We start from the raw sequence: 12,132 nt of genomic DNA, 5'->3' as shown, positions 1-12,132 counted from the left end.
TGGTGTCTGCTTTAGAGTGATTCCATTGTATTAATCATTCGCAAGCTTGGAGGTTTAAGGAGTAGAATTAGGTCTAGTAACTTTTGATATCGTGGAAGAGAAGTGTCTTACACTGCAAAATGAAGTGCTTCAAACGAAAGGGGGATTATCGGAGGACAGAAGAGAAGTGTTTTGACTTAGAAGAAAGGTGTAAGCCCAAGGGCCATCATACAATGATTCAAATGTGTTTTTAAGTTTTACGTCGAAGTTAGTCGAGTATTACTACCACTAATAAATATTAAGTGTTCAGTCAAAGATTTCACAGTAGAGGTGTGAGGATTAAACATTTTGAAAAAACACTCGATGATACAATATATTAATGATGAAATATAAAAAATAAAAAATTCTTTAAAAAATGTCAAAAAGTAAAAGTCTTTCAACGTTTTTTGTGCAAATGATAGCAACAATGACGTAATACAAATAAGAAAAAAAACAAATACCGTAGCAGTATGCACCACAACGAATTGTAAACAAGTTAGATAAAATAAGATCCACATCTTCTTTGCAGTTTCTACTTCTTGTAATTACTACAGTTAACTTTTCAAGATTGGCTTTTCTATATTTCTTTTCTTCTTTTATAGTAGTAGCTTTTCTCAATGTCAAAATAGCAGGATTCGATTTATTGATGTCATTTGCTAACAATCAATCATTGATTTGTAAGTTCGAAAGGTGAAATTTGGAGGGTTTTTCAACAAGAGTTATTCATACTTCGGACTTATTGTGAGATCTCAGGATTTTTTCACACCTGTTACAAGTCTGCAGGTATGTAGTCGTTAAGAAATCTGTGAAACGAAAATAACGAAGACCTCAATCTTTTTGCACTGAAAATATGAGAAAAGCTATGAAATATTATTCCATTATAAGAGGATACGCATTTAATTTATTAGCTGTATTTTTGCAGGGAACGTCAGCACTATGAGTGAGTAAGGTTTTTTCACGAGCATATCGGAATAGAAAGAAATGAAAACAACACTGTAATCTGATTAGTTGTCCTACAATACGACACGACGTTTCCGTTTCCTTCAACAGGGAAATTTAAATGCTTTCTATTTTTGATTTGCATTAAAAAAAAGTTGTCAACCAATAAAGGTTTAGGAATTTTTGTTATTCTGTTACAAATTTTTTTGAGATGGCATTTCCTTATTTTCTTCTTGGTTTTTATTTGCATTCCATTCTTGAAAACCTTGTTCACTCGTAGTCCTGGCGTACTCTGCGACAATAATAAATGCTCACAATATCTCGTTAGAAAAAGCAAAGAAAATGGCGTAGGTGATAGCTTTTAAAGCATTCTTTTGAGGTGGGAGAAGGAAAGGGGGGGGGGGCTATTAAGAACGCAGGAGAGGGTTGGGTGTTTGGTTGGTTTACTTTAATTTTATTTTTTTTGGTGAGGAGTATGTTATCCTTTCCTATTCAAGATTTGTTGTCAGATATTTTTTGAACATAATACACTTCACTTTTTCGACTTCTTTGTCAAAACCTTGGACTATTGCAAGCGTATATTTGTGTCTTTTTATGTTTTTAAAGACTCATAAAAAATAGCATTTGACTTTCTTCCATTTCCGAAATCAAAGTACTGGAAACTGAATCTAGTTTGTAAGACGACTTATTAAATGGATAATTGCTACTCCAGTTTTTATTGGACGGATTATTTTCACGAGACTTCCAGCTAGTAAATAATTCTTAACAAGTCTATATAACTAGCTGTATGCCTTCATAATATAGCTAAATCTATAGTAGAATAGCTGTAAAATATCAAATAGTTTCTATTCAAAAGAATGTTACAGCGTGCATTTGTTATCTGGGTTTCGAAAATGACATTCCACAATTGATGAGGAGAGATGTATCAAAGATTTCACACTTGAGATTTAAATCAACTGTTGGCAAAGACATAGCGTGATTTCTAAAGTGTTATATTAAAACGAAGTGCCGAACGAATTTCCCGAAGATAAATAAGGCAGCCAGTACATGAAATTTATTTTGTGGGACAAAATGAAAATTTTACTTCAGTCTCTTGTATAGTCCTTATAAATGTTTCCATAATTTCAGGCGAAATGATATCCATTTTGGCCTTTTTTTTGGTCAAAACGAGCAAAATGAGCATACATTTTACTCTCAAAATATTCGTGTAAACACAATTTACCGGAAATGGAATTATTGCACATGCGTACAAAGCTTTTGCGCACGCATAATAAATTCTGGTGCATGTGCACTTTGCATAATCCGACACGAAAACTCCATGTAAATACAAAGAATCGTCATTTTTTGTGACGTAACTTCTCAAGATGTCACTTTTTATTCTTTTTTAAATGTTGTTTGTCATACGAAGGAATGTCCTACTACTAATGGACTATCATTTCGTCCAACACGCTTCTCCCATGTTGGATGAAATGTTGGATGAAAAACTTCATGTTGGATGAAGTAAGATTATAGGTTTGTGGGCACTTCTTTCATCCAACATTTGAAAGTTTGAAAGTTTGCTCGTTCATTCATTCTTTTAAAACAAAATGGCGGATGACAAGAGGTCTCTAGTGCTTGTTGTGTTACTGAATAAGCTTCTTGATTCAGAATAACATCCTAAATGAATTAAGAATCGAAGACTACTCGGGTTCAGGGAAATGTTTAGAATACCCATTATTGCAAATGATGATATTTTTTAGTGACGCATTCGCATTGTAAACATTCCATTGACGAATATAAAACTTTTTGAACGTTTTTTTTAAACGTTTTAACGTTCGAAATTCACAGAGTTTGTAGATGTTGGACATCACATACCACCAAACCATTCCAACATAAAAAATGACGCATTTCAATCAGAGATTTTCTTTGATCTTTGACAGCGATCAAACTTCATCCAACATCATCAAACACAATTTTGGATGAAATGTTGGGCTGGTTTGCCCTGGCCTGGGTTAGGAAAAGGAATGTATCTTTTAATTCGCTATGATCTCGTGAATGAAAAGTAGTTGGATATATACCACTTAACTTCTTCAAAACAGTTTGTAAGTTCTTAAAACTCCCCAATCCTACAGCACGTTGAAATTTCACTGGAAAACGTGTGAACAGAGGGGCAGAGTATAAACTGTATTTTCCTGTTACATACACGCTTCAAGGACCACAGATGACAATTGGTGGAAGAAGAAGGTCGTTGGGCGAGAACTCAATTTAAACAATACGAAAAAATTTGGTTGAAATGAACGTCTCTTTTTTTTTTTTATCCTGTCCACTAATTAGAAAGAAATTAAATTTTATTGGGAAAGTTCATTTCGTGCAATTAAATTTTCTGTTAGTTAGTGTGTCCGCTAATTGACTGTCCGATATTTAAAAAGTTTTGTATGAGGTTTTAACATGGATTTTCCGCTGCAAAGGAATTTGTTCCTTAATTGGACGTGTTCGCTAATAAAAGTATCCGTTAAATGTATCTATATTACCAAAGGTATTGGTAGTCGAGGTACAGGTAATCGAGGAAATATGAAATCCAAACTGAGTAGTACGTAATAATTAATTTATAACCAAATCAGCGGATACATCACGTGACATAATGTCTACATTTTCTGAGAAATGCTACAAGCATGACACGTAAACTTATGAGAAGTCCTTTCCTTTGTTTGTTTATTTTTTCATTTGCAAAATTAGGAAGTGATATCAGATGGAGAAAGTAAAACTTGAAAGTCGGTATATTTATTTTATTTTCATGTCCTTTATTTACATATTTATTTAATTCATGTATTTCAGGGTTAACTTTTTCAATTCCTATGAACCAATAAGGATTCTGATCAGCACGCAATTATCAACGCTATTTATATTTGTGACTTTGTTATATTCACCTATCAATGTTCATAAAGGACTTAAGACTTAGGCTACAAAGTTAGATCCATTTTGATGAGCCTTTTCCTAACCTTTCCACAATTCACTTTGTAAATGTTCACAAAGGACTTACGACTTAGGCTCTTTAATTAAATCCTATTTTAATGAGCTTTTTTCTAACCTTTCCAGAGCTTCGCGGACATTTATGTGTAAACTTCTGCAATGCGAGAATTTTACGCAACTAATACAAGTTGAACTCTTTTTATCTGTCCTGCCAGTAGAGCTATTGCCTGAATGCCCGATAAAAGTTGTTTTGTAATTTTTTACCACATTTTTGAGAAATAAAAAATTGCAGTTTTAACAAAAAATTGAAAGTATGGCGTGCTGTTTGCTAATAAGATGACAATGGTTACATTGTTTTTAAAGTATGGATAATCGAAACTGACTTACACCGGAAAATACACTTAAATCGATATTTTGTAATTATGTAACATAATATTTCGCCCATCCCACATGTCATGCGCGGGAAATTTCCCTACATCATTCGTGTATTACAGAAAATGAGTACTAAAAAGTTTTAGCCTTAGAATGTTCTAGTCAGCGTTTTTTCAAATCGTAAATTTCGTTTTCGTGAAGGGAGTTTTTTCCTTTGTTTAATAGTGTAATAGTTAAATAGTGTAAGTCATACATTATTGTAGGAAATTAACAGGCTTAAAATTAGCGAATCACGAAATTAGCGTGAAGAAAATTAACACGAATGCCTAAATCAACTTAAAAAATTTACCTTAAGCGATTGAATGCATCTGATTTGCAAAAAGCATTAAAATAGCGCGAATCAGGAAATATTTTATCTTAATTTTGAGAATGAGTTCATTAAAAACCCCAGCTTCTTTGTTTTTTAAAAACATTTACAATATTAGAAAGGGAAAAAGAATCCCTGGGGACGAGATTGGCCCTGCAGCCTGCCTTAATCACATTAAGGAAGTAAACCGTGTCATGACAATACTAATTTTCACACACGCATACTAATTTGAAGTAATTTCGTGGAATAAGAAGAATTTCACTTTGTTCTCATATTGCACAACGATCTTGTGAAGCAAGACGGAGGAGAGTACAAGAGCTGGATGAAATCTGTTTGTCATAATCATAAGCTTCATTGTTACTAAGTACACAATTTGATTTGTTTATTTGTTTATTTGTTTTGTTTCTAGAAAGTGACTTCCAGAAAGTATTATACAGAAACCTGTAATCTCTTCGGGTACTTAGAGGTCAATTGATATCTCAAAACGTTTTTCAAACAAGGAAAAAATGCAATGGGAACGAGGTTACAAAGAACGAGAGTACTAAGAGAGAACTAAGTACACAATTTGATTTGTTTATTTGTTTATTTGTTTTGTTTCTAGAAAGTGACTTCCAGAAAGTATTATACAGAAACCTGTAATCTCTTCGGGTACTTAGAGGTCAATTGATATCTCAAAACGTTTTTCAAACAAGGAAAAAATGCAATGGGAACGAGGTTACAAAGAACGAGAGGAAACTCCTTGAAACCGACATGTCATTCTAAGAGGCGCTTTCATTTTTTTGTCGTATTTTTTGAGTTAGATGACGTAAGAAGAATCAGAGCCGATATTTTCCTTCCTGAGGATAGTTTCTAAGCTTAAACTAATTCAATGAATTGAGTGTTTTATTCGCAGTGAGAAAAGTTATTTATTCTATTTTTATTTTGTCCTTTATTGTAATTTCTCTTGGGTTTTTAACACCAAGTGTTTCTTTGTAATTTTTTATTTAAATATTTACATCGATTGAGATGTTTTTGATGTTATGAGTTATTGTAATGTTAAAGCAAAATTTAATTTATATTGTGAGACTTTTTTATTACATTTTTTGTTACCATAAAATCTTGATTCTAGAGCTTTTTTTCGTTTGCATTTGGATATTCGGGATAGCTATTACTTTTGTGCCGGTCATATATCAGAAGGCGAAGAAGCTGGCTTAGGATCGAGATTGTTATCGTAATTAAAACCTAGTGGCAAGTAAAAATGTGTTATTGTATAATTTTGTGTCAAAAGATCCTTGAATCGAGTTTTTTTTACCTCTAGACCAGGATGAATTTTTACCAAGGAGAGAGAGAGTTTTGTTTGCTTAAGAAAAGGAAATTTGATAATGGACTGGAGAGAGTTTGTATTTTTACTTAAATTTTATATCTTTTTTTAAAAAAAAATCACGATTCTGAGAATTTGTAACATCTGTGTGCGAATTTCCAGAAGTAACAATCGGAATATATTGTTACAAGATGAAACCTATTCATGAATGTTTTTAATTAGTTGAAAATTGGTAATTATTTCAAAAAGTTGAGGGAAACCTGTTTTCATAGAACTCATCTTTAACTTTGTAAACCTTCAATTAACTCAATAATTTATTTGGCTATAGCTATCACATACAATGTAGTTTTTTTTCCAGAGCTGATCCTGGAAATACCTTTTAAAAATTTTAAATCTGTTTAAAATTGTTGAAATGTTTGACTATTGTTCTCAGATCTCCAAGAAAACTTCTTCTGTATGCAAAAAGGTAAAATACGCTAGGAACGAGGTTGGCTAATGAATTTGTTATTGATGTTAGCAGTCAGTCTTTCATCTGATGTTTAAATTTTAGGTAACGACAAAGAAAAGTTCAAGATAAGTAAAAATTAATGTAAATTTGCTTCAATTTATTTGAACTTTTCTTGTACCCAGGGCTTTTTTATTTTACATTGGGAAGTAACTTCTCAGTGTGATAACCCTAAAAAGCCTAGAGGTTAGTTCTACAAGGAAATTTTTTGAAAGATAACTTATTGGTGACACAAAAAGAAAAAAAAATTATGATTCTTAGTTTGGTTGGCTATTTATTTCTAATTTTTTTCTGGATGGTTTCCCAATTTCTTCATTCTTGTTTTTTTGTCGATATACAATCAAATCACATAAAAAATTTGACCAACCTCGATCCAGGCCCTGCAGCATTTTTGCGTACGCGTTTTTTCATCATACCAAAACAAAGAACATAAGGATATAGCTACACAGCTTTTAATTCAACCTTGTTCCCGGACTTTTCTTACGCCTACGATTGTCCGACGGGATGGTCAGACCAACATAGGCGTAAAAGAGCCCTTGGGACGAGGTTGCTGTTTATTGCCAAGAACGTATTTATCCCCAGAGCCGTTATTACGAAGCAGCGCTATTCATTTTGTTAAGAAGAAAAGTGCCCTGGAAACGAGGGTGATCGAATTGATTACATGGAACACATCTTGTGTTCGTTTTATATAGCGAAAAGGTACGACGTTGATTAATTATTTAACTTTGTTATAGAAATGAAATTCGAAGTTAAAACAGTTTCTAATTTTGTCGCGTTACACATAACATTCTTTCAGTAAAATTGCATGACCAGTATAGCTTATGAAGCAAAAAAAATTGCATAATTAATAATTATTCATGAAAATTAAACTAATGAATTAATGAGTCATAAATTACTTAAACGGCTTTATTTACAAAATGTTTCGTTATAGCATTCATTATAAAAGAATTTTGTGTGTGGGATAAGAATATTTAAAGTTAGCAATTGTAGAAATGAGTATATGTTATATGAAGATGTGGATATAACATTTATCTGTGTTTATTTATTCTTAATATTTCTATTAATTAACACCTGTTATTAGATATAATCTTTATTCGATATCTTTTTTTTTCTCTTCACATGTTGTTTTAATATTTTTAAGTTTATATTTTTTCGTTTCGGTTACAGCATACAACTATTTTTTTGTTAAACTGTTATATTCCTCGACGCCATTTTAAATTGCTTTTCACAAAGAAACATATAGTATATGGTGACTGGTAATAAATTTCTTCTTCTTGGCGGTGAAATAATCTAAAATTTTTCTTTCTTGTAACAAATCTTTCCTTTTTCTTGTCTAACAAATTTAAGGTTAGTGACATTAGTCACATAATTTTGTTATATTTATGTTTTATTCTTTCAGGTTCAAATAAAAATAAAAAATGGTTCAAGGTGGAGTGAAATGTGTAAAATGGCTCTTGTTTGTGTTCAACCTACTTTTCTTTGTAAGTTTCTTTTATGTTTTTCTTTTTATGCTATTTTATTTTGTGATCTTCTTTTTTTATTTTTTTACCAGGGAGGAGGCGCCGGGGGAAAGGGGGTGGGGGTCACATGCCCCTTTCTTTTTGCTTAGATTTGAAAAAATAAGTAGTTATTTGCAGACATTGAAAATTTCCTGTGACATTTCTGTAACTTAAAACGGTTAATTTGAGGCCATTTTAGATGGTATGAGATCAAAAATATTTTTTTTTTGGCGCCCACTTATTGTTGGTACCATTTTGTGGCCCCTTTCATTTAGAAACCGTTTTTATTTATTAAAAATCGATGGGATGCTAAAAAAGCCTTCAATTCATATCGTTGTGTAAAAATATTGTTTTGACAACCTGCTTTTTTATCAATAATTTTTTGTCTAGTTCTTTTTTGTCACTTAGAAAAGACTAGTAACATTTCAGGCCCAACAAATTTACTGGTTCCTACATAAAAATTCTTGCAACATTTTGAAAATTTTATAGTTTTAGGAACCTTATGGAAGATTTGAATAATACTTTGTCTTATCAACAATAAAATCTACACACTATTCGTATAGCCTAGCAGATGTTAAACTAGACATGAACACCTTGCCCATATAATTAAGAAAATGTTTTATTGATGATTCTAAACACCATCCGCCTAAACAACATTTATTTAAACACCTCATAGATACCTATTTGTACTAGTACTGTTGCCCCTAGTTACCTTACACAATTACAGTTTTGCTTCCCATTTTTAATTTTATCACTCCTGGTAACGAGATCAATCACGTGGTTTTCGAAGAGCCTGTGCAAAACCCATCTTCCCATATCCAATTAACCTTGTTCCTAAGCCTCTGTCTTTTGTCTCGTCGTCAGTATAAAATAGGCGAGAAAGTCCTACTAGAAAAAAGAGATTGGTAGCAACAAAGGGTTATAATATAGAGTCTGCTTGGGAGGCTTTAATAGTTGACTCATAATTTAAAGTGATCTGGAACTAAGTTTGTTATAAACAGTTTGGATATCACTTTTCCTTTCCATCAGTGGTTATAATGACGCACTAACTACACGGAAATAGCTAACTAAGAAGATGTTATTGTGTTAATGGTCGTTGAACTTTCTGTTGTGTCCATATAAGAACATTAGGACCTGGATTACATTCATTCGAGATTGATTACATTGTTATGAGTAATAAGGTTTATATATTTACAAACAAGCGTAACTTCGTGCACTGGTCTTTTTGTTTCATATTAGTGGCCAAGATCAAGTTTGAAATAAATATAAAATTACTGTCTTGAATAATTTGAAAACAGGGAACACTTGCGAATATAAACTGTTGTTTTTTCGTATTCCCTTCTGTAAAATATGTATGTTTCTTACATTTTTTATTTATTTTAGTTATCTGGTTGCGCATTAATCGCTGTTGGAGTTTGGTTGAATATTGAGAGAGATGACTGGGAGGGGGTTTCAAAGTATGACTACATTTCAGTTGCAAACGTAGTGATCGCAGCTGGTGCTATTATTATCGTATTTGCTTTTCTTGGGTGCTGCGGTGCGATAACAGAAAGCAAATGTATGCTGCTTATTGTAAGTAGTTTTTCCCTTGTTTGTTTCCCTTGTTTGTTTGTTTGTTTTAGTGTTTATTTGTTCGTTTTTCCCTTGTATACAACTAGTTTGTTTTTACGTGTAATTTTTAAATTTCAGTTCTTCGTCTTCTTGCTGATTATCTTCATCATGGAGATTGGGACTGGTATAGCTGCTTACGTCATGCGTGGAGAGGTATGACGTAATACTTGTTAACGATGTGTCTGTAAACCAAGCTCTTTAAAAGGATTTTTTTTTAGTTTTCTTAAGATCGGTTATAAAAACTCAAATGTTACTCGTAATCCATTTGTTTACATTTTTTACCTTTTTCAGAATCTATACTATATACTAAAACAAACAAACATGCCTGTTTTCAGGTAAAAGATGAGCTACGTAAACAGCTTGAAGAACGGATTCCTAGCCGATTCTACAAAGAAAGTGGTATTTTCAGTGCTATGAATTCCATTCAAAGACATTTTGACTGTTGCGGTGTAAACAACATCACGGATTGGAAAACACAAGCTAAAAATAAAGATGGCAACTTAGTAGCGGAAGTGCAATCGTCATGTTGCATCGATGATAGAAGTAATGCCGGCTACTCTTCTGCGTGTGGGACCTTACCTTATACGAACGCCGTATCTTACATCACTCGATACAACACAAAAGTGAGTTTATTTGATACAAATTTGAACGTTTTGGATGTTCAAAAAATTATTTTTTATTTTTAATAGAATAATAGGACTATACAAGGAGTTTTTCACTGTTTGTTAATTACGCGAGAATTTTCAAAGTATTTTATTGATCAAGTTGACTTTTGTAGGGCAGCATTTGGCAATAAAGTTAAAAAATTTGTGCTGTAGTACATAGCGCAATAGATGGCGTCTGTTTGGATATTTTGCATAGTAGCGAGAGTCGAACTCTCAAATTACACTAGAGTTTATTCTTCATAGCACCTTCGTACCCAGGGACTTATTAATATTAAAAAGACAAAATTCAAACGAGAATATAACTGATAGCAAACTGCTGCTCTACGGAAATTTTACTTAAGTTTACTATAAGGTGAGCAAAGAGTTTTTGTAACGCGAAATTTGCTTTTATTTCTTACAACAGGGTTGCTATAAATCTATCGAAGATTTTATTGAGGAAAACTTGTTATATGTTGGTATAACTGGTGTGGTGTTCGCAATCTTTCAGGTAATATCTCTTATGGCGTGTAAAGTTTCCTCACACTCGTCCCCCGGGTCTTCTAGCCCCTGCTGTTATGTTATGTTACGGATGAGGTTGAAGTTTATTGCTTAAGTAGAGCCGAATTGTAAAGACCCGTTTCCATTACGTGCAAAAAGATTTTTGTAAGCGTGTGCGCACTTAGATAGGAAATGGCCTAAAGTTACTTCTTACATCAGATGTTTCTTCTGCGGTAGACGTCCTTTATTTGAATTTGCAGATGCCTGACCCCTTGCTTATCATATTGTCACGCTCTCACCTTTTTTTTCAGATTGTCGGTATGGTGTTCACGATGGTTTTATACTGTGCGTTACGACGAGATTCTCAAATCGCGTAAAATTCTAAAAAATTCTCGTAAAATGTTACAAACTAATAATTCGCGTCAAATGTGTGCGAACGAAATTTATTACTTTCATTAAATTTAATGTAAAAAATTTAACTTACTTATTGATTGGTGTCCGATTGGGAAAAAATGTTATTACAATGAAAGTAAAGAAATGTTGAATTTTGTACAGCTTTATTGCGTATCCTCTGGTTGAGTTAACGAGTTCCAATGTAACTTGGCGTGTGGTTGGTAGAACTGTTCTAAATTATAACCCATATTAACTTATGTAGTCCAGTTTCCTGGTAAAAGTGGAGGTCAGGTATCCGGATTGGTTGCTGCTTGGATATTTATCACAGCCTATGATATGTTTATTTTCAGCAGTAGGACAGTTGTATATCTAGATTTTTTTGATAATTTGTCATTTGTAAATTTGTAATCTTTTTTGTGTATATGCACTTAGTATATGTATTTTTTAGTCTCTATAACACGTGTTTTCTGTCTGTCTGTTTGTGCGCGAGAAACGACAGGCAAATTCCTTTCGAATTTTCAGCAGGTTAACGGCTAGTCTGTATCTCTTCTCTTTAATAATAGCCGTATTCCGTCTGTCCGCAAAAGACGCATCCTGTTACGAAAACACGAAATGCGATATATAAAGGACGGACGACCCCGTGCATTTCTCCACGGGTTAACGACTAGTCTCTTTAATAATAGCCGTCGTCTGTTTGTCTGTGTGTCCGCGAAAGCCGTATCCCGTAACGGAAACACGAAATTTTTAAAATGCGCATCAATACCAAATGCGATATATTTCTGTCCACTTTGTTGCAACGGGTTAATTTAAAGGACGGGCGACCCCGTGGATTTTTCCACGGGCTAACGACTAGTTATTTATAATACCCGCATTCTGCTTGTGCACGAGAAAAGAGTCGTGTAACGAAGACACGAAAAATAAATTAATGCATGAAATGGAAAATGAGACATACGTACGATGGGTGAATTTATGTAGATTTTCCTAAGCAGTAACGACTTCTTCTCTATATTAATAATACTTGAATTTTGTCTGTCTAT

At 33.0% G+C, this 12,132-nt stretch overlaps 1 protein-coding gene across 1 annotated transcript; it reads left to right on the top strand.

Annotated features, from left to right (window-relative positions):
* Positions 1–7,773: 7,773 nt before the first annotated feature.
* On the top strand, positions 7,774–11,552 carry LOC130613250 (tetraspanin-9-like). The gene is made up of 6 exons (XM_057434590.1): positions 7,774–7,931; positions 9,333–9,521; positions 9,639–9,713; positions 9,896–10,183; positions 10,629–10,712; positions 11,014–11,552. Exons 1-6 carry the CDS (start codon positions 7,869–7,871, stop codon positions 11,077–11,079), a joined length of 765 nt encoding a protein of 254 aa, XP_057290573.1. The 5' UTR covers positions 7,774–7,868; the 3' UTR covers positions 11,080–11,552.
* The last annotated feature ends 580 nt before the right edge of the window (positions 11,553–12,132 follow it).

The sequence above is a fragment of the Hydractinia symbiolongicarpus genome, chromosome 10 (assembly GCF_029227915.1).
Source record: "Hydractinia symbiolongicarpus strain clone_291-10 chromosome 10, HSymV2.1, whole genome shotgun sequence".
Classification (NCBI taxonomy): domain Eukaryota; kingdom Metazoa; phylum Cnidaria; class Hydrozoa; order Anthoathecata; family Hydractiniidae; genus Hydractinia; species Hydractinia symbiolongicarpus.
Note: the sequence above shows the minus strand (reverse complement) of the source record. Positions and strands in the feature narration are given on the sequence as shown.

Bases quoted from the DNA above. Each gene is read 5' to 3' on its own strand.
- LOC130613250 (XM_057434590.1), top strand. From the start codon at position 7,869: ATGGTTCAAGGTGGAGTGAAATGTGTAAAATGGCTCTTGTTTGTGTTC. The intron at 9,714-9,895 runs GTATGACGTAAT...GCCTGTTTTCAG, and splicing joins CTTACGTCATGCGTGGAGAG to GTAAAAGATGAGCTACGTAA. The intron at 10,184-10,628 runs GTGAGTTTATTT...TTCTTACAACAG, and splicing joins TCACTCGATACAACACAAAA to GGTTGCTATAAATCTATCGA.